Raw genomic sequence first — 22,424 nt, forward strand, 5'->3', positions numbered from 1 at the left:
TATGAAACAGCATAATTATGATTTATTCTTTCCAGAGAAATTAAAGAGATGCAGATAAAAGAACAGATGTTGTTGCTCAGTAGAAGGCGATCTGCCGCCTCACTGCAAATCAAAATCATTCATTCCAAAGAAGAGATGTGGAAAAAACACCGACTGCTCTCATCTCATCTTGGCTGAAAAAAATGATCGTTCTTTCGCCAACTAGAGTCTGTTTGTTTTTTACGTGATTGACGATGAATTTAAAGTAATGACTGTTTTCCTAAGTGGAGGTATAATATTTCTGAGGCAGTCTTTAAATCGATGAAAACCTAAAAAACCATGCGGGTAGACGAGGTGTTGAAGGGTAAACGGGTGGTGTTGGTGGAGTAACACGCTCGAAGTGTTCTGACCCAGAGTTCTACCTTTGTCTCTACTTGAGCTTATAAACAACCTCTGTAAAATTCAGCCAATCCTCCTCCTTCCCCACCTCCTCCACGCCCCTCACAAAAATAATGAAGCTTGCCACCATCTGTGTAAACAGGCTTGGCTAGTAAGGCTCTCACTCTCGTTCTTACTGGAGCCAGCCACAAAGCCTTGTGTGTCCCCAGTTGTGGTGACAGTAGAGGAGAAGATGGGAGAGGAGAAGGGGGGAAAAAAGGAGGAGAGGAACACAGGGATGAAGTTACCCTCTTATTGGGCCCTTGTTGGTCTTCCGCCATGGAGCTTTCTCAAATCAATCCAGGGATAAAACCCTTAAGATTAGCCCGAAGGCAGGAAGAAGAGCCCTGCTTTTAATTTCTGTGGATACAAGCGCACAGAGCCGACTGGGTTCTCATCGTCTACACGAGGGGGGCCCGCACCGGCGTTTTATTCATTTTGTAGAACCGTGCATTTTTCTGTGTTTGTGTGTGCCTCTCGGAAAAGCGTTTGTTTGCTCAAGAGCTTTATTTACATTCACAGGCACTTCTTGGACACACTAAATTGATTCCAGGCCCGTTCCTGGGTCATGTCCATCAGCTCAGCCACAGTCCACAAACACTCTGCACACAGCAAGACCATTCTCGAGGCCCGCTGCTCTGCTGCTCGCCGACGCAGTGACACACAGCAGCCATTTTGTGGGAATGTCTTAAAAGCCCGCTTGAGGTATTGGGTGGTTTTGCATTTTACGTGTTAACCTTTACTAAATTCTCCCTCTGTCCGTCGTTTTCTCCCCGTGGCATTGCTCTCGCTCTGTTTTTCCAGCCCATTCTTGAAAATAACTCAGCGATGCAGTGAACATTGCAGTAGTCCTGCTGGCAATAGACTGTGAGCTGCTGGAGGAAACCACAGGCTAACCACTAAAAAAGGCTTGGATAGATAGTGGAGCTGCTCAACAGGAGCTCTCTGTGTGTACAGTCAGACCGGCCAAATTGTCACTCTTGGCTTGTATTTCTAGTCTGCCTCTCCATGACAGGAATGTAGGGAGAGTTCTGCATGTTTGTTGGCAGGGACATTTGCACAACAAACACACGTCTCAATCTGCCAGCCACATTTTCTTCACTGGACTGACTGCTGGACCCAGGAAGAGAATGTAAACAGATCTGTGTGGGATGTCAGCTTCCTTCATTATTACAAGATAAAGATACTATCCGAAGAATGTGTTCCTCAGAGGCTCCCTGACCGGGACGTCCCCCAGGCCAAACTCTTAGCGCTGACCCGCCGGTCATCAGTTTGGCTCCTCGCACAACCACTCCGGCCTCTCTCAGTCTCTCTCCCTCACTGATAAGAACAGCCATTGTTTCATCCCTCCAGAAACATCCCTAACCGGCGCTCCCCGCCAACCTCTGACCCTCCATCAACACCGATCTCAGAGCAGCCGGAGGTTACAGGCCTTCTCTGTACGCTGCATAGCTCCCCACCCTGAACGAGCCCCTTGCCCTCCGCACAGAATCAACTCTTTGTATGTTTGATTTGTTATGGTTTTTACCCTTCTCGCTAGCTCACACACTTTCCACCCTCAGAGCCGGGGATGCGAACCAGTTCTCGCCCAAAATTTATGTCTCTGTTTCAGGCTTTTATTTCTCTTCAAGTTCCTTCTCGTTCTCTTTTTGACAATCATATAAGCTGTTACTGGAAGTGGAGACTATAAATACTTCTTAGTAAATCTAATTTGGACACCACAGGGAGAGGCCAATGGGTGCAGCACACTGGTCATTACCCTCGCTGACACCCCCTCCCTTCACTGACCATGTTAATTAATAGGTGTTGACTTGCGATGTCCCACAAAGCCACAATTTAGGAAGTGTCTGAGAGGGTTGGTTTCCCCCTTTTGACAGCTGGGTGTATTCCTTTTGTTCTCAGAGCAAACCCACACATTCAGAACTCAGTTTGGAGTTTCTTAGATTTCGGTTCACCGCACCATTTGTTTCCCTCTTCAATTTTCTCTTCTTTTTCCTGTTTTGCTGAACTTCCTAACCCCTTTGTGATCTCTTCTTATTTCACCTTTTAAGCTTTTGAGAACTCCATCATGTTTGTTTGTGTCTTCCTTGGCATCACGTCTCCCTGTCTTCCTCTCTGGCCCTCTGTGTGGGAGGGTCCCTCCGCCTAGAATAACACTGAGTGTTGTGGAGGTTGGGAGGCCAGAGCAGCTCAGAGAGCTGTGCTGTTGCAAAGGCCTGGGGCAGGGCCTCCTCTGGGCGTCCCGTTTGTCTTGGCTCGACATTCCCAGCCTCTCCGAGCGCCCCTGTGGTCGGCCTGTGGGTGCGGAGGCAGACGGTCACATTCCCGCCAGCCCCTGGACAGAAGCATCCTGCACTGCTCCCTCTGTTCCTTCTCAGCTATCAATCAGCAATGTCTTTGGACAAACAGCTCTGGCCAAGTCACAGAAGTTACAGAATGTGACCAACAAGCCAATAATCACACGTCAGCTCTGTATCTGTTACCCTCGTCAAGATAAGACCCAATCAATGAGTCCAGCAGCTCCTATCATGTTTGTACAGAACCATTGTCTTCTTTGCAGCTGTAAGGGCGGCTCCTGACAAAAGATTGCACACACACATGCAAGCAAGCCGCTCCACTTCTAAATTTGCTGAGTGTAATATTTAAGGGAATAGTTTGCTCTTTGGAGATGAGACGTGATAAAATATTTGCTTTACCTCGGAAACCATAATATCTTTTAAGCTGTCGAATCTTTAAAACCTAGATCAAATTTGACCAGCTTAGGTGTGTTATGTGCACACATCGTCTGCCAATGTAGCGGCAATCTAAACCATCTCTCGTTTCATAAGAAGCACCTGTGTTTGGAGACTTAACATTCCACATACTTATCTGACCAAAAAAAGGCCTTTGTGCATAGCACACATGTACTGAATAAACTGTACTGGACCATGAAGGCACACACTCGCCAGAGGGGTTATAATAATGTGTCAACTGGCTACTGATGTCCACTTCTAAAAGTGATTCAGCTGCAAGGTCCTTAAAGGTTCCATATTGTAAAAAGTGAGATTTATGTGTTTTTTGTTGATTATAAATTAGATCGAAGTATAAATACCGTCAAAGTGAGAAACTGGGTCTTTAAACGAGCCATCAGGACTTCTGTATGGTTGTGATGTCACAACTATACTATACTCTGGAAATCTAAATTAGAGAACAAAGTTTTAATACTTGATTTATTCTGAAATATTGTTATTTTTAATTGTTCAAAATTTGATAGAATGTCCTCTGTGGCTATACCTCTGCTGTACTAGCAGGGTCTTTTTTTTAAGATTTCAACAACAACCTTTATTTTGTGAATAAACAGTGAGCAAAATTAGAGAACAGTAACCATTGTGTCAGAAGAGAAGATTTCAACAATGTTTTCTTCTATAGGATCCAAAAATGATCAGAAAGTGTAGAGGCCACAGCTTTGAATGACTTCAGCACATCTGCGCCCACAGGACATCACTAGTTTCTCACACTGCTCTGGTTTGATCTTGGTCCATTCTGACTCAGTCTCTTCCACAGTTCACTAACTGGAGTGGGTTTATTAGACTTTACTTTGTTACCAACGATTTGCCAAAGATTCTCTATGGGGTTTAGATCTGGACTCTGGCCATTTCATTGTTTCAATAATCTTAGCTTCAAGAACTGCTTCGACTGTTGTACAGGGGACATTGTCTTGTATGAAAATTGCAGCTGATTGGGAGACAACTGCCGTGAAGGTGTTGCATGTTGCTGAAGGAGGTTCACATAAACATTTGCATTCACCCTGCCATGTAGCTGTACAAGAGGCCCAACTCCTGCTGCAGAAAACATCCCCCAGACCACGACAGTTCTTCCTCCAAATTTAACTGACTTCTTCACACACTTTGGGTTCAGTCTTTCCCCAGTTCTACGCAAAACATAATGTTTCCATCAGACCCAAATAAATTGAACTTACTCTCATCACTGAAGTCACTCTGGACCAGTTCTCCTCTGTCCACACAGCATGCTCCTCAGCAAAAGCAAAACTAGTCTTTTTTTGCTTTCTGCTGATGAGAGGTTTGGTCACTGCAGAGTGGGCTTTCGATCCAAATTGTCTTAAACTACTAGACACTGTGTGCAGAGACAGATCCTTGACCTGTTCTTTGCTGTATCATTTGTACCACCGTATATATATATATATATATATTTTTTATTTTTTATTTTTTTTTTTTATTATTATTATTATTATTTTTTATTGTGCTGTTTCTTTGTTTTAACCTGCCAAAGGACTACAGACGGAGTTATCTTAAATCTATAATCGGGTACAGTGCATTAAATGGTGACATTTATGTTTTAAACTGTACACAGTCCCTTTTAAGTAAATTAAATAAATAAATAAATACATCTTATAAAGATGTTTCAGACAGACAGCATAAGAACAATAATGTGTTTTTTGATCATTAATGCCTGTGAACATGTTCTAAAATACAAGTATGAACCTGAAAATAAGCATGATATACCTCCTTAAAGAGGCAGACAGCACAGTGCTGTTCTGTATCATGTAATCATCACTTGTAGTTGTGCTGAAAAATGTAGCTTTCCACTCACTGTTGCAATTTTTCGACATAGTTTGCTTGTTGTGACAACTGCAAACTGTAAACGAGAAGCCTCAGGCACCTAGCACTGCTGAAAACCAGACACCAATCCCCCCCTTTCCCTTGTTCTCCACACACACACACACACACACACACACACACACACACACACACACACACACACACACACACACACACACACACACACATACACACACACATACTGTATATATAAATGCACGCACACATACTCCAGCCACTGTTTGACCTGTTAGAGGGATCCAAACAAACATCCGCTCTCCCTAAAACCATAGTCTGGATGTATTCGTCCGTCCTCCTGAGGAATGGTAGCTCAAGAAAACATAAACTCTGAATGCTGTTGACTCGCATGTGACTAACCTACCTGCTCATTCTTATCCCGAGGCCTCAGTGTACCCAATCAATGGGTGGACTGTTGACCTCTCCCCCCTGGGTCGTAACTCGAGCTCATGAGGCCACAATAAAGCTAGCAAGGTGGCGTCCTTTGAGGAGTGATAGTCTCAAAATGGAAGGTTTGAATGGGCGAGTGGGAAGAGGGCTTGGCTCCACTGAAAGCCACAAGGACCGACGTTGGTCGCATTAATCACAGTCCGGATTGTGGCTCTATTTTTAGCTAGGAGTTATCCATCTATGTGCCTAATCATCCCTGCCTGTCCACTGTCCCGGCTCCGCCTTAAAAAGCCCTGAAAGGAAAAGAGAAAAAGGAAAAAGAAGCTACTTCTCTCTTTTACTCTCACTCTGTCTATACTTTGCTACACAGGCACAGGTGTTCATCACTAATGATACGAGGATATTATTAGTCCCAGGCCTGTGTAGGGGATCTAAGTTTGCATAGTGTTCAGTCCCTGTTGGGTTGTTTTTAAAGCCTGCGGAACAAGGCCCCTCTGTGGTGCTGCTCATGTCGAAGTGTTTAAACTAGTAAGAGAGACCCTTTTCCCCCCTGGTTTTAGGGATTTTTTTCACAGCCTGGGACTTTTTTTTTCACTCACATTATTGCCGCTGTAAAGCACACCAGCACAATGCTCTCCCACTTAGTCTCTCGCTTTTTCACAAACACACACAGGGACGAGTGCACACACCCCACTCAATCATCCGCACACAAACACACAAATGCAGACGCGCATGCCCCCCGCCCCTCCATCTTATCCACAGTGTATATAAAAGCTGTATCGAATTGCACCTTGAGCTTAATTGGCTCGGCAGTACAGTGCGCCGCTGTCGACAGTGACAAATCGCTCTTTCAGAGCCCCAAAGAATGTCTGCCCACTGCCATGTCAGAGGACACAGGGGGAGAAAAAAAGTTAATTGTCCCCTGGCTGCTGTTCAAATGATGTCGTAACGGCAAAGAAATTCATCGAAGATGCTGTTTGGAGCTTTATTTATTTTTCTCTTCCTCTGTTTAAGATGGTGCCTGGCAGCGTAGGGGCCTGTGGGCACCAGGGACTCAGGAGGAAGGGCCCCGGTCTCTGTGTTTTCACTCAAGTGGAGCAGGCCGAAGCTTTAGTTGGACTCCTGGCTGCTCCCTCTGATCACACAGCGCTTCAGATCTGCCACTTCCTCCCACTGGATGACTCTCACTAGGGAACGCAGTCCACAGATCAGATGAGAAAGAAGCTAATTCAATTTGGAGCAATCTGTTATTTTAGGAACTCAGATGTGACAGCGTGCATGTGAGAGAAAGTGAGCGTATATGCGCACTGCCACCAAGACTGTGTGAGGGAGAGGCATGTCAGAAATGCACCAGTGTTTGTGTGTGTGTGTGTGTGTGTGTGTGTTTGCTCTGCATCTGGCTTGACATGGGATGGCTCAGCTCATAGTTGGCGTGCCTACCCATAGAGCTGCTTTATTACTGATATCCTCCTGCCCACTATTATAACTCAGTCTTCTTATTTCAGTCTCGCTCACAGCTTTCTGCCAGACAAAGCAGCACCAAATATGTCACACACACGCACACACACACACACACACACACACACACACACACACACAGGAAAAGCTCTGCTAAGCGTCAGTAGGAGAACAGCTGTGGCTGCAGAGCAGTGAGTGCGAGCAGAGCAGCAGGTGACCATGAAGTCACTGCAGAGTACAGAACAGATGGAGAGGAAACAGTGAAGTACAGGAGCGACTGAGAAGTAATGCTAAGAGCCGTTCACTTTTTTAAACATTTATTTAAACTTACCGAGGCTTTCTATGCCCGCATGCCTTTCCACAGTGAAAAACACCATGACAGGAATGTCAACCCAGTCTGCTGTTAACTGAACTGTCTTGTTGCAGCAAATGAGTTAAGTGCCCTGCTTGAGGGCATCTTTACAGTAGTCGTGGAGGGAGAGGTGAAAGTTAAGTTGCAGTGGACGATATCACCTGCGGTATACGGAGCAGGAGTTCACACACCAGTGTAATTTTCTACCACACTGTCCCTGGAGTCATTCAACTATTTCCTCAAAGTCCCGGACAACCTCAGCGCTGTCACGTGTGTATGATTAACAACACAGTGAAAACAGAAATGCTGTCCACAAAAATAACCAATCGCTGCACGTGGGAGGGATTGGATTCAGTGTCTGCTGACATCGAACCGCAGTGCTCTGGAGTCAGTGTGAAGCCAACTCCTCTGCATACAGCAAGTTTTACTCCAATGTAAAAGGGAATTTTAGACATTTGTGAGCGTTATATACAAAGTAGACACTCAGATGTTGAACTATATTACAATGCTTCCCTTCCGCTTCCAGTCTTTATGCTAAACTAAGATAATCAACTCCCAACTCGAGCTCTATAGTTAGCACACATTAGGCTATGTTCACGTTACAAGCAAATCAGATTTTTTTTGCTCTCATTTGACAAAGATTTGATTTAAACATCACTACAGATCTGATGAGGAGTGCAGACGCAGAAATACAATTTGGGCCGTTTTCACATGTGGTCCTAAGTCCGATACATATCCGATCACTGGCCAAGCGACCACTGTCGGCCATATCTGAATTCACATGCGTTTGTCCACATCATGTTTCACTGCCTCCCTTGTCCCATTGTGCTGTGACTGGCTAGTACATGATGTGTCCTTGTGATTGGATGCTTTGTGAATGAGAACTTTGTTTTGTTTCTTTTTAACAAAGTTAGCTAGTTAGCATGCTAATTTCACCATGCTGTCATGCTACACTGGTTACATAAAATGAGCTCAGTTGTCACTCATCACGCGATAGTAAAACTTTGCTCATTTAGCGGCTGGCTGGCTTATTCCACCAGCTTTAATGCTAGACTGGTTACAGAACAACGAGCTGGGCAGCCCGCTGGAGGCAAGCAGCAGCGCTCCGTTCAATATACCTCACTCCCCGCTGATAGAATACTTTGCCGGTAGGAGAGCGGACGATCAGCAGCTATGGAGATACACCTTCAGTTGGCAGCTGTAGCTACTTGAATTCATCAAGCAGACTGGTGCAGCGCTGGGTTTGACCTAAGTTACAGCAGAGACAGAAAGTTTGCCTATCTAGCAGGAAGTCCTCGGGCTCTGGGTGTGGCGCCGGCAGAATTTGAGTTGCTACAGAGCCACTTAATGTATATGTTACAGGTTTTTTGTTTCCAACATGCATGTGTGTGACATCATTGGTGTTTCAGGGCAGAGATGTTTTCACACGAATGTCAGATATGAGTCACTAACTGTTAATATCTCTTCCATGGACAAACCCAGGTACTGTAGGTCATGTAGCCTTCTATCTATTTTGGGAGTCATTTAATAACATCAACTCAGTTATTACATGAAAGAGAAGATCTTCATCAGTCAAAATGGTTTCTGAAACATCTCTTACACCTTTTAGAGCCGCTGTGGTTTTTATTTTTTGTTTTTGGCTTCTCACCACTTAAATCCACATTTCAGCACTCACTCTCTGTGAAATATGTGTCTGTGAGATTCAGCATGTGTCTACAACAATAACATGGGACATCTGGTTCTATGTGGAGCTTGTGTTTCTCGTTCGCCCAATGTAACATTGTTTTTACAGCTGTGTAAGACATCATGCAAAAGGAGGACAGCCATACCACATATGTTTTTCAGCTTCTGTGACAGTGTTTGTTCTAATTGTCTCCATGCTTTTTCCTGCCTCTCATATCTTTCATTCTTTGTCTCCTCTCTCTATCTCCCGTTCATCTCCTCCGTCTCCATCTGCCTCCCTCTCAGACCTCGCTGATAACCTGGCAATGGACGACTTCACCTTCCAGGAGCAGCTGCTGACCCCTCGTTTGGCCACAGCCGGATTCGGAGGCGTCTCCTCCCCCGCTGCTCCGCTGTGGAGGTGCTACCTGGTCCAGACGCTCCCTGTGATGCTCGCTCTGCTCCTGCTTAGCCACCACTGACCAGTGCACTCACACACACTCCGGCCACCTCTTTCTCCTAGGATTCAATGCAAACTCTGTGGAACAGGACAAACTTTTTTTTAAGTTTTAAAGTTCAGTGGTTCATAAATGGTGGCATGAACAACAACGAATGCTTCATTTTTCTTTATCTGTCTCAACAAGAACCTGTTTCTTTTTTTTTATAAATGTCACTGGATGTCCTCAACAAACGTATTAAAGCACAGCAGATAAATCTGTGGCATCATGTAAATAAAAAAAACTCCCGCTGTTGTTAATACAACCTTTGTGCCCTCTTGTCTCCTCTCCTCTCTGGTCTCCTACTGACTTCTGTATAATGATAAAGTGATGGGTGCACCTGTCACGACAGCTTTCATCATGCACCTGCAGTCGAGGAGCTACTAGGAAACAACAGACCTTAAAATGATCCCTGCAGATACAGGAACACGCTGGAAGAAGAAGAAACTTTTGCTGCTCTCTTCCGTGCGAGTGACTGATCTCCTGCTGGGGAGTTTTTGTGAACTCCTTATCCGTAGAGGCTGAGGTTGAACCTTTATGTAAACCTGCACTGTACCTTAGGATGCCCTCTTACTACTAAAATCCCCCGTTTTCTCGCTCCTTGTTTGTGTCCCTTGTGATGGCTTAATCATTTCAGACTGATTCCCTCATATCAAGTGTTCACTCTTCTGTCAGTGTTGGATTTTGTATCGCTGATGATTTTTTAAAAACAGTAACAGCCCTATAATCATTTTAAAAAAGATCACAAGAGCCTAAATCTCCAAATCAGCCTGACAACTGTACAGATGTATGTTTCTCTGTGTTGGTGCCATGTTTACAAAATATGTTAATTTGAAATATTTCACAAGAATATGTGGTTTGTGGACTGAATTATTGGCTGGATTGTGAAGCATTGCTGCAAATTTCTAGCATATTCTTTATAGCTGTGGGTAAAGCGAGGAGTCATGTGAAATATAAATGTGTGTAAATTACTTCTGGAACGTTGGTTTGCATTGAGCTCATACTTCCTCAAAGTCTGGCCTCTTTGGTTTGAATCAGAAGTCAGATTTTCTTATTGTTTGTTTAGTTTTGTTTGGTTTGTGTGGTGAATACTGGATTTCGGCACCCTTGAGTGACGGATGTTTGGAAAGACACTAATTAAAAGCTGATTGTGTATCTGCCGTTGCCATCCAGCTGACTGCACAGCTGTGAGCGTGGACTGGACTCACACCAGAATATCCATCCCTCCACTGTTAGCTTTACTCACTTATCCGCGAGGGTTGTTTCCGAGAGGCGGGGTACAGCCTGAGCAGACACGCACCACAAAGACGAGGTGCAGTGTGTTCTGTTCCCTTCGGGTGTGTCAGTCAGCAGCATACAGAGTACCAGGGGCCCGACGCTGGAACACTGAAACAGAATGAGCCCTAATTAATGTTATTAGTTACAGCTGTGTCTATCATGACCCATCCAACAGCCAGGCCAACGGCAAACCTGTGATTACAGGCTGGTACAAAATGAATGCCCTGTAATATGTTGATTTTTTTCAGTTAAATGTTGATGAGGAAAGTACAATGTATAATAAACTAAATATGTTTTACTTTTTTGTGTTTTTTGTTTATGTGTGTACATGTGTGCAAACACATGAAAGACATGTTTGGTAACAGTTGTGATGGGAAACTGATGGTGTCTTGCTATGGGTTTTTTTTTACTATGTAATTATACAGTGATTATGGAAATGTGTACAATTCTGCCAATTTGCTTTTGTCAAAAATACAGCCATAAAAATGATTGATGATTGATGAATGATGATGGCAAATGTATTTCTCATATTTAAATTTGTATTGAAGGCAGTATAAATTGAATAACCAGCCTAGCACATTCAATGTAAACAACTCTAAACAACTCCAGATTAAAACCTCTGAAAACTTGGTTTCTTAATATCATAAGATTATCCCAATTATTAAAGATCAAATATATTGAAGGTCCCATATTGTTATGGGTTTTATTATAAAGCACGTCAAGGTGCTATATAAATACTATGAAAATATTAAATTTTCAATCCACAGAGAAATTCACACAACCTGTATTCATAGACTTTTTTCTTTAAACAAGCCATCAGGACTTCTATACGGATGTGATGTCACAACTTTACTATATAAAGGTAGAAAGTGCTGCTACAGTGTCGTCAAATATGCAGAGAGTGCAGATGCAGAAGACCCAAAAACGCTGACCAATCAGAGCAGACTGGGCTTTTTCAGGAGGGGCTTTAAAGAGACAGGCGTTAAAACCAAGAGCGTTTCAGACAGAGGATGAATACAGGTATATTCAGACAGGATGAGAAAAATAATGTGTTTTTTTTTTAACATTAAAGCATGAAAACATCTAGCAGAAACCCAAATATACAAGTATGAACCTGAAAATGAGCATAATTTGGGACCGTTAAATTATGTTCTTCATGACATAATAGGCAACCTTAGATTGGATTTCGCTGCATCACAAGAGAAAACAACCCTACAACTTTCTTCCAACTTTGGTTTTAAATATTGCAAAATCCTTGACTTGGCTTCTTCCAAAAGAGCCCCACCCACTTCAAACCAGTGAAAAGAGCACAGATAACACGACTGACATAAAGTTGGTATGTGAAATAACCAAAACTGTTCTCACGTTGGCCAAAATGTTTGTGTTGATGTAGCACTTGCACGTCATACGTCCTATATGGAGAAGAGGTCTTCACACCTGACTACACCCATCATTACAGGAGGGTGTGGTCAGGTGTGGTCTATTGTACTTGTGACCACACTCAACGGTGCTGCAGCAGCTCAATGCACAGGCAGGATTTTCAGCCTCAGCCTTAAAAATGAACAATACATTTTGGGCCTTTCATATGTTTAGTTTTCTCTTTTGTAACAGGTCAAACAGCTTTTTCCATTGCTGCAACACAGAGATCAATATCAGAAACAAGCTCAGTCATCTGACACACCACCAGCATGCCAAATTTTGTTGTCAGTTCCTCAGGATCGAAGACCAAAGGATTCTTCTGAGACTTTGCACAGCTTTCAACAATCAGGGAGTGATCCATTGTACAAACAACAGATGCCAGTTTGTACACCAACAGCCGCCACAGTACACCACATTGAAATGCAGCATGTTTTTGGTAAGCGGGGAATTACTTCTGCTTTTTCCCCAAGTGGAAAAACTCTATTATTAACTTTATTATGCTATCTCGACTGCTCTCAGCTCTTTCATATAATCCACAGTCAGAGTAATTAAAAAATCCTGCCCCCCTTCCCTGTTTCTGTTTCACTGGTTTTCATAGTTTTCTCAGTTTCGCTTGTTACTTTTTACAATTCTACAATAATAGGACAGTAAAACATCCCATCATTTTAACCCAGATAAAACGTCAGTTATTGCATCTGCATGTCCCATGAGTCTTAGCCATAGGGGCGGGGATGTAGTGGTTGATGAGGTGGGTGTATTACTTAGGTAGATGGGTAGGTTACAGAGGAGTGGGTATACTCTCCTATTTACTCCAATGGCTTTTGCTGTGAACCACCAGCACTGAGAGGTGGGTATACCCTGTGTATTACATATAGGCCTGCTATCAAAACCTCATGGGAGCTGGTGTCATTGTTCACAAAATATTTGTCAGAATGATGGAAGAAGATGCCCATTAAATAATACATAGGTGTATATTTTTTTATGTGATCATAAAATCTATTCAAATTATTTTTGGTGCAACCAAATTATTGAGACTGTTAAAATCGGTGCTGTCTAAATGTTGCTACTTTTTTATTCGACCACCAGGTGGCGCCCAAGTGCGATATTTATATGTTTATGTGTAGGAGCTTCACAATAGCTCGGTTCTGGAACGGTGGTTCTGAATCGCAACCCACATCTCTGGATTGGTTTACCAATTCTTATGCATACGTAGGTCTGACGTTGGGGCAACAAACATGAGAAACAACTGACCAATCACAGCTCAGAAGGCGGGATTAAGAATGTAGACATCATCTTCCTACACAACGAGCTAGCTCTTTAGCTCCATTCATGAAAACTATTGACAGAAAAAAGTGAGGAGGAAATCAATGCAACTGTACAAGTTCTTGTCAGTCGACTTAAAGAAATAACTTTGAATTAACATAATTCAACGTAAATGCTCCTAGTGGACTACTGCCACATCTTCCATGTGGACTGGAATTTATGGCGGAGGGACATAGAAGTTACTCACTACTAATTGGTTGAGGCAAAACAAAATTGCCGCCCTCCCAGCAAGACATTGGGTAACATGGACACAGTCAGGCTGAATGAATTAAGTGATTTTAAATGATTCAATTAGGCAATTTAGTTTGTGTCAGGCTAGTTTTACATTAGAAAATGGACAGTAGACACGAGCATTGCGCTTTAGCTTTTCCAGCCAGAGCCTTCTCTGTGAAAATACATTGTTAAACTGATGCTATTGGAAAAGAAAATAGTTTAAACCAAGCGGCAACCTTTGGTGAAGTGCCAAAAACTGCAGTTCCTTGCACAGCTACTTGGGGCTGGCTCCAAAAGTGAGTCTTTCCCCACAGACCCCCGTGTTAAGATGCCCAACTTAAACTGCAGAAATAGACACGGTTTGAGCTTAATTTTGGCTCTTTAGAAACTGACAGGGGATGTTATAAAGACTACATCCATATTTTATACAGTCTATGGTTAAAACGCTAGCTTTTACTCAATTATGCAACAAGTTATGTGGGGTTGTCGAAAGTCATTCTTGGAAATGTAGGTAATTAATGGAGGTAACGGTGGGTACGCTAGGTTTTTAAGAAAAGTGGGTAAACAACACTACATAAAACAACAGACCACATAATAACTTCTAAAAGATTATGAACGTCACATATTTTGGCCTTCAGGGTGTAATATTTCTATAGGTGCAAGGGAAAATAAGACAGATATAATGGATGGTAAGCTGCAGGGGTTATGAAAAGAACACACAATGTTGCAAGTATACATGTTACTTAATGTGCTTTTCTCCCACTGATCCACTTCAAAGCCCTTCATGAATCTTATAATTTATGTTTCTCTGGAGTGTGGGTAGTTCTCCGAAGCCTCAAAGCAGCATGTGAATCATGTGTGTTATTCTCTGGACATGTATTTCTCAGTCCCAGCAGATGATGAACCACTCTGGGCACAAGACCTGCTCTCTCTCTCTCTCTCTGTGGGGTTTCACTGCATTGCACCCCATTAGTTTCACCCCTGGAGTCACCTTAACCAGGTAACAGACGCTCGCCCACAGATCAACAATGAAACGAGGTTCATTAGTCCTAATTGTTTGTGTTTTTTTCTCCATCTTTATAGCCTGTCTAGCTGCTTAACAAGGCCAATCACTCACAGCTCCACACACAACACGCCTGTCACTGCAAATGCACTTTAAATCCTATTTCTGTGTCCCAGTGCTGTGCTGTAACTTTTCACACCCACACACCCTCTGCTCCCCAGATCCAGATAAAAACGCCATTGTTATCCAGCTGTGCTTTTCTCTCCTGAAATGGATTGCATCTTTTAAGATGGAAAAGAGAGGCTGATCATTAGGATGAGCAAACGCTGGCTGCGGAGAGAGCAGCAGCTCACCCAGGATGGGGGGGTGGGGGGGTTATACTCTGAATGCTAATGCGAGGCTGGAGAAAGGGCAAACAGGCCTATTGAAATGCAGAGTTCATGTGTTTTCTTAGGGTAATATTGGGGCAATGTTGGAATGGCAAGCATTATAAGAGTGAAAGGTCAATTTGATGTTAGTCAGCAGGGACAGTGGGAATAGCTGACGACTGGGAATTGTTGCATTTTCTGCCTGAGTGATTGACTGCCTATGAATATGTATTTAAGCACTATTTCACGGTTGCACAAAGATGTTTGGGCTTGGGTACCTTTACAAGCCTGAGGGGTCATCAAGAGGTGCATATGAATTAAAATAACAATATAATTCAGGTGCTTGAGTGTGTGTGAGCTCCCCCAGTCCAGTCCAATTTTTACCAAGCTGGGCGCTGAAATTCCTCTGCTGGAGAGAAAAGCCTGAGACATGTCACGTCGTTCAAAGCTCATTCATGTCTAATTACCATGGCACTGGACCATTTTCTTACCTTTTGTTGGCCTATTGAGAGGAGCGCCGGACCCACGCTCTCCCATGCACACAGCTCCAGCATCCTCCTCCTGCTCCTCAGCAACCCCTGGCTTCCCCTGCAGCAGCCGCAGTCACACAGAATGAATGGAGCCGCCTGAGGAATGTGGACACAAAAGGAGGAATGTCACTTTGCTGAGTGCTCCCCCCAAACCAATGGACGTGTGTGCGCACACACACACACACCCACACACACAAACGCACACACACACACACCCACACACACAGAAGCACCCCACAAGTCCAGGCATGTTTAATCGCAGGGGGTAAAAAAGTCTTATTATGACTTCTTTTTTAATTAAGGGATTTGCTTGCCAGACTGGGTGCAACATTTATGCGCTATATCCCATATCTGAGACTTTGTTAGAACAAAAAAGTCTACATTTCAGCATTTCCTGATTGGGAATGATAAGAGAGGAAAACTGCAGTGTGATTTAAAAGGCTGACAGTTAACTATTCACATTTCATTGAATAAAACTGATTGTCTTATCAGTGGAAAATAAACTTAAATGGCTTTTTTGTGTGTGACAAGAAGACATGAGTTGCAAGGAAAGCAAAGTTTAGAGGCAGAAAACATCCCGATAGCAGATTTAACTAACTGCTCCTGAAAATAGGAAAAAAAGTGAAGAGAAATATGAGCAAAGGAGACAACAGATATTCTTAGCAAGCGAGGAAGGACGAGGATACTGGGGATTCAAGTATCTGAACAGATGGTGCTTTAAAATGTTTAAAAGTAACATTTCAGAACACATGCAGAAATGATTCAGCCTGAGAGTTAACTTGTTTTGGGATGAAGGGATTTGTTACAGTGTTTCCTTGAGCTCAGTGTTTATCTCTAAGGGTATTCTGGTGCTTCGACACAAGCATTGATGCGTTTTTGGATCATTTTTAAATGCACAACATTGTTTGTGTGTTAATAAAAAAAAAAGAATTTTCTTTTATTTCCCAGTGATCTTCCCGTTCCACAGGATTAATCGTAACTTTGTCATCTTAGTCCACTTGTGCAGCTCCGCCGTGCCTCCAGCAGACTGTTTACTGTAGTTTATAACACTGGCTTCACTCTGTGACAGGCAGCTGCACATTAGAGACACAACTGCCCCGTTGCTAACAGCACACAGCCTGACCTGTTTGTGTAAGGAACAGGCCTGTAATTTTGACTCCATGGTTACTGTAACACTAGCCAGGTTTTAATCCAAGGGTTTTAAACAAACGAAGATGTATTGGATTATAAAGGATGAACAGAAATAACACATTTGGGAGGGAAACGTGTCATGTGCTGTCTTGCTCTAAATCACTGTCAGGCATTTGGAGAGAAGTTTGTTCAACAAATAATGCAGCACCATAATGACTTGTCGTTTAGTTTAAAATGTATCATTGTGGACCACCTTCAATTACAACATTAAAGTGTAATTACAGCGCAAAATCATCCCATGGTCCTTTTTGCCACTGACATACATCAAGTAAGCCATCAAGACAGTTTTTTGTGTATAAACTATTAACAGAGAAATCCTGTAGAGTTTCTAGTAGCCGGACGTGGCTAACACTGATTAGCTCGGGGCAGCACAGTGAGTCATTAAAACGTCTTTTTTAACCACTTATACTGCTCCAAATAACACCAAACCTCTGCAGTAGCATGAGAAGAGTCCCTACACATAAAACAAAGCACCAACAACGTAGTTAGTGAACCCGGCGTTTTTAAAGACTTACTAACTGGCCCCTGTACCAGCTCCTCTCATAGTAAAGTCCATTCAAGTTACCAAAGTCAATCCAAAAGGAAGGAGCCCATTGGTGCTTTGTTTAATGTGTAGGGACTGTTATCATCATATCACTCATGGTGCGTTACATTAATGCCATCACCTGCACATATGCACATTCTAAATCATATTTTATATCTATTATACTTTAATGTCTTATTTTTATTTAGTTGCTATTGCTAAATTCTGTGTAGCGTTTGTGAATATGTGTATATTTGTTTCCGCTTAACACCACCAGGTCAAATTCCTGGTATGTAATCTGTTTACATACTTGGAGATAAAGTTTTACTGATTCTTACTCTTCTCATGCTACTGCAGAGGTTTGGTGTTATTTTGAGCAGTATTAGTGGTTAAAAAAGACGTTTTAATGCCTTCACCGTAGTGCCCCGAGCTAATCAGTGTTAGCCACGTCCGGCTGTTAGCGTCTCTCCAGGATTTCTCCGTTAATAGTTGTGACATGAAAAAAACTGTCTCAGTTGCTTATTGGATGTACGTAAGTGCCTGGGATGATTTTGCACCGGAATTACACTTTAAGTGGTTTTCAGTGTGGGGATTTGGGATCCCTAATGGTCCACAGGAGAGAATACGCTTTATTATCCCTAATTATGTCACTTATTTTACATTAGGAAAGACCTTTAGTTCAAAGGGTTTTTATCTGTGTGGTTATCTCCAGCCTGACAGTAAAACAGATAAGAAAGCCCTCTCAAACACAGGTCAAATGGGGGTCTGTAGTTAAAGACATTTGTGTTTCTGAGGAGTTTTGGTCATCTAGTGTCACCTTTCCTTATTTCATGAGGGTCAATAATAAGTGCTCATTATATGCAACCGTGAAGCTCCACCCTCAGCTCCAGTCCTGGTTTTTAAGACCGGTTTTTTCACTCCTACCTAGTCTAGACATTATAGAAAGAGAGAGACCCCGGGTTTGGAAGTCCCTGCTCCATGCTCCACCCCTGGTGTTCCTGCTCTCCAGGTCTTTGTCCCCGGAACTTGCGCTCGCTCCTGGGTGTCCACTAGGGTTTTCTGCTCGCATCTGGATCCCAGTACGACTACAGCATACAGTCCAGTGTCCCAGTCCTACAGGAACCCGACGGCCTCTTCAAGTTTGGAAAGAAAGCAGGGAAGAAAGAGGAAAAACACCTTCACGGCAGCCTCCCATCGCCTCCTCTCCTCCCGTGGTTTATCCTGCCGTCGAGGCTGTGAAGCAACGCTGTGATTCTGAGATTCTTGCCTGCAGTTAAAAACTTTTTTTTACGTGTTTTAAAACTGTTGTTTCGTCGCCTTTTCGTGTTTTTATCGGTTGAGTCTGGAACTCGACATTTCTCGCTTTGTATACGGACGACGTTTGAGCGGTTTTCCAGGTACTTTTCGGCGTTTTTCCTCCCCTCCAAAGTCGCTTCAGAGGTGGCCTCAGAGCTGCGGTGAATGAAGTTTCTCCATGAGGAAACTCAGCGTGGGAGTCGCTGAAACTTCGTCCTAGTTTACACACACCTGAGCGACTACCTACACTTTCTTTTTTTTTTTTTAAACAAACTTTTTAACGTGTTTTTTTATCCGCCACAACATGAAGACGCCGCTGGTGCTGTGTGTAGTGTGCACGCTGGTTGTGTTGTCTGTGTCGATGACTGCGGAGCAAAAGTTGAGAAACTGCAACGAAGTCCGCGCCGCGTACAGCTCGAAAGGCTTCAACGTGAACGATGTTCCCGACAAAGGAGTCAACGGTGAGCGCGGTGTTTCTTGTTATTTGTCTCTGTTTTTAACCCCAAATACTGTAGTCCGGAGCTGTGGATACCAAACGGGGGGGCGCGGACCCCACACGGGCCCTCGAGAGCTCCCCCGGGGGTCCTGAGGCTAATGGGAACTTTTTTAATCCAGCAGTGTTAGCATGTGACTGGGTAAAGGTCAGCCAAATTCATTCCGCTGTGCCATTGTTATCTCCTCGAATACAGAGGACACAGACTGCTGTTAAAAGTCATTTTTGTTTTTCTAAACTATAATAAAGTTTAGGGTCCCCTGTGTTCGTTCCCTGTCACAGAAACAGCGCACTGTACACTGGTAGTGTTTGCCATTTTATAGGGGTGTTTGAATCCTCAGTGGTTCATTTCATTCGCTATAGACTACTTTAAAATACCCACAATGCACAGCTAATTTGAGTGCATATGGCATGTACCCTTCACTTTTACTCCCGTATACCACAATGCAATGCGGTCGTGTTTTCCCAGAGGAGAATAAGTGTAGTGTCTGAAATCTGGTTTGGTCATTCCCTGTATTGTTCACTCTTTAATACAACTATAAAGGACTACTGGCATGTAAAAGTATAGGAGACCATACAACGAACAGTTAAACTGTCACTTTTCTTCATGGACATTTTGTGCTACTGTCAGAGTTTATGTGGAAAGACGCTTCATCATGCAGACACGGGGCCTTTTTTTTGCGTGTTAAAAGTTACAGGACATTGTTAAGTTGGTGGAGAGAAGCAGTGAAACATTTGGAGATGAATTCTTCAGACCGTAAAGCATTTCACTACCCCAGTGTGTAAATACAGACCTCATTTAGGAAATACTTGGAGGTAATTCATAACAATAAAGAGGTATAATCAACACACGGGCTGTGCTCCCCACTGAAATAAGCCAGGCCTGTGTTTATTTCCAGGCTTCCTCAGTAGAGGCTCCCATGGTTGTGAAGTGCAGGCAGCCTGCAGTGATTTAGTAAACATTGATGTGCATTGTGAACAAGGCTTAGGGATTTTTTTTCCCCACTTGGTTAGTCTGAGTTTGCGGATTTAACTTTTTCTGTGTAGGCACATGTCGTACTTGTACATCAGTCTAGTTTGCAGGACAGGATGTTAGGCTCCAATGAAAGCCGCTTTGTAACAAATAGAAACTGCTATGTTAATAAACAGACAGAGGTGAGAAGGCAAATCAATTTAGCCAATCACGAGTTAAACCCAAGTGATGGAAACTTCCGTAGCGAGGCATTTACAGTGAAGGCTTGAGGGGAGCAGGGGAAGGGGGTTGGGGTTTGAAATTCCACTGTGCCCTGCATACTTTAAATCCCTCCCTTCTCTGATTTCCCCTTCATTTATATGGTGGTTAAAATATGAATATGCGCACATATATTCAAACCCCTAAATTCAGTCCGGTTTGGTTGCCAGTGCCGCAGTGGCTTCACCATGACGTTCTTGTTTTAAAATTATAGAAGTAGGTCATCCAGGCATGTCCGCTGTCATGTTGGTTTCTTGTTTTCCTCCCTTTTATAATGTCATTTTCTAATCCATGTTTATCTCAGGGGACTTTATAATTAGCTTATCGGTTTTTCCCCAAAAACTTTCTCACCTTTAACTTTTCCGCTGTTCAATTTTGGCGGTGTGTTCACGGCATTATTTCATTTGACAAGGGTGACCAGTTTATATGTTTCCTCTTTATTGTACAGATGTCTTTTATTAGTTTACTTTGCCTAGTAAGAGGATGTTCAGACTCTTTTTTTTTTCTGCAGACAACTGCTCATTAGAATTTGAGTTGTACGTAACTGTCAAAGGGGCAGAGGACTTATTTTTTCTCCTGCATTTCACAAGTCTATATGTCCTTTTGTCTTCTGCCTGTATGTCTTTGTGATGCTAAATGTCATTGAGAGTACCTCAACATGTCTGCATCGGTCGGACTTAATTGTCTTGCATCTCTGGGTTTTGAAAGAAGGATCTGAATGAAGGCAGTTTTATTGTGCAGGTTTGTGTGCTATACACACGTGCCTTTTCCTTACAATAGATTCCTGGTGTATGTCTGGGCCTTAGGCAGGGCCGACCTCAATGAGCGGCTCTTTGTCATTGAAAGAGACTGAGATAATTGATCCATAGAAAGCAACAAGGTCTACTGTCATTAAAGAGAGTTGGGGGTCTCCACACAAAAAAAAATCACAGATACAGAAGCCCTGTGCTCTTGAAATGTTTTGTGATGGTAGGAAGAAATGGCTCCAGATGTGCAGTCTGATGTAACTTATAAAGTTATGTTTGTCAGCATCACTCCTACACTTTGTAATGGGTCAAACTCCAAATATTAATTCTGTCCTCAGCATTACACAGTCTGTTATTGAACTGGATGTGAGGTTACACAAGGGTAAGACCACTCATTCCAACAGTAAATCATCAAAGACACCATTTATTGGGGCATGTCTTACCTCTGCAGAAGTTCACATACTCAATATATGATGCAAAAGTGTCAGTAACATATTTCTGTTCCACATAAGACGAGTGGTTCCGATCAGAATATTTCTACAGAAATAATGTTTGATGTAAACCATAACTATGCAGGGAAGACATACTTTGAAAATTATACAGCGTCTTTGCCAGTTGTCACAGAAGTCGTTTTTGACATGTTTACCTCCTTTTGATACATGCATCATAAATTAGATTGGGGGAATATGAATCTTATTGGCGACACGGGATTCAAAACTTGCCTTTTCTAACCACAGACATCTTGTGTTATTGTTGGCAGCGCGCAAAAAAGAATGTTTGTTACCATTCAAATTACAGGCGGGCTCAGCTGAAGCCAGACTTGAGATTCAATAAAGATGACTTTCATGCAGTAAAACTAAAATGGAAACCCTGATTGCTTTGGCACAGGCTGAATTAAGTGATAGAGAGGAAGAGCAGGCTCAGTTGGTAAATTCCTTGTTGATCCCATGGTATCAATCTTTTACCACTCACGTGGAAGCAGTTCAAGACCTCATTTCCAAGTTGCTTGTCTGCAGGATGATGATTTGTTTAGGCCCTGTGGTTGAATACCTCACTTAAATGGGAAATAAATGAAGCTCACTGTAATAATGATGACAGATAAATAATGTCAGTAATCACACGGAATGTAAATGGTGGTGTCACTGTCTGATCCTATCTGCTAATAGCTGGTAGTGTTTACAGTTATATTTGATACTGTGATAACTGTTAAAAGGTATCTGATAAGTGCTGTTTCACAGTCTCTTCATGGACCAGGTCTTCAGGCTCTCACTGAAAGCAGAGCAGTTAACGCTCACCAGACTGGTATCTGACATGTCAAAGGCTACTCATTGCAGGGCTGGACACTGCGCGTCTCCTTTTTTCTGGGCTCTTCAAGCAAAATCTGTTTTGGTTTACTCTGGCAGCCCCGCTTGACATCA

At 43.0% G+C, this 22,424-nt stretch overlaps 2 protein-coding genes across 2 annotated transcripts in view; both read left to right on the top strand.

Annotated features, from left to right (window-relative positions):
* The window catches only part of gpc3 (glypican 3), a gene marked incomplete at both ends in the record, with an annotated part of 115,336 nt that extends 105,959 nt beyond the window's left edge, over positions 1-9,377 (top strand). Inside the window, one exon of the mRNA XM_083914828.1 lies at positions 9,202-9,377. Coding sequence (XP_083770954.1) covers positions 9,202-9,377 — 176 coding nt within the window. The remainder of the gene's footprint in view (positions 1-9,201) is intronic.
* Positions 9,378-18,315: 8,938 nt separating this feature from the next.
* gpc4 (glypican 4) overlaps positions 18,316-22,424 on the top strand; it is a 32,203-nt gene continuing 28,094 nt past the window's right edge. The window contains exon 1 of the mRNA XM_083915670.1: positions 18,316-18,997. Within this exon, the coding sequence (XP_083771796.1) occupies positions 18,841-18,997 (157 nt within the window). The 5' untranslated portion in view covers positions 18,316-18,840. The remainder of the gene's footprint in view (positions 18,998-22,424) is intronic.

This window comes from Echiichthys vipera, assembly GCF_963691815.1.
Source record: "Echiichthys vipera genome assembly, chromosome: 6".
Classification (NCBI taxonomy): Eukaryota; Metazoa; Chordata; class Actinopteri; order Perciformes; family Trachinidae; genus Echiichthys; species Echiichthys vipera.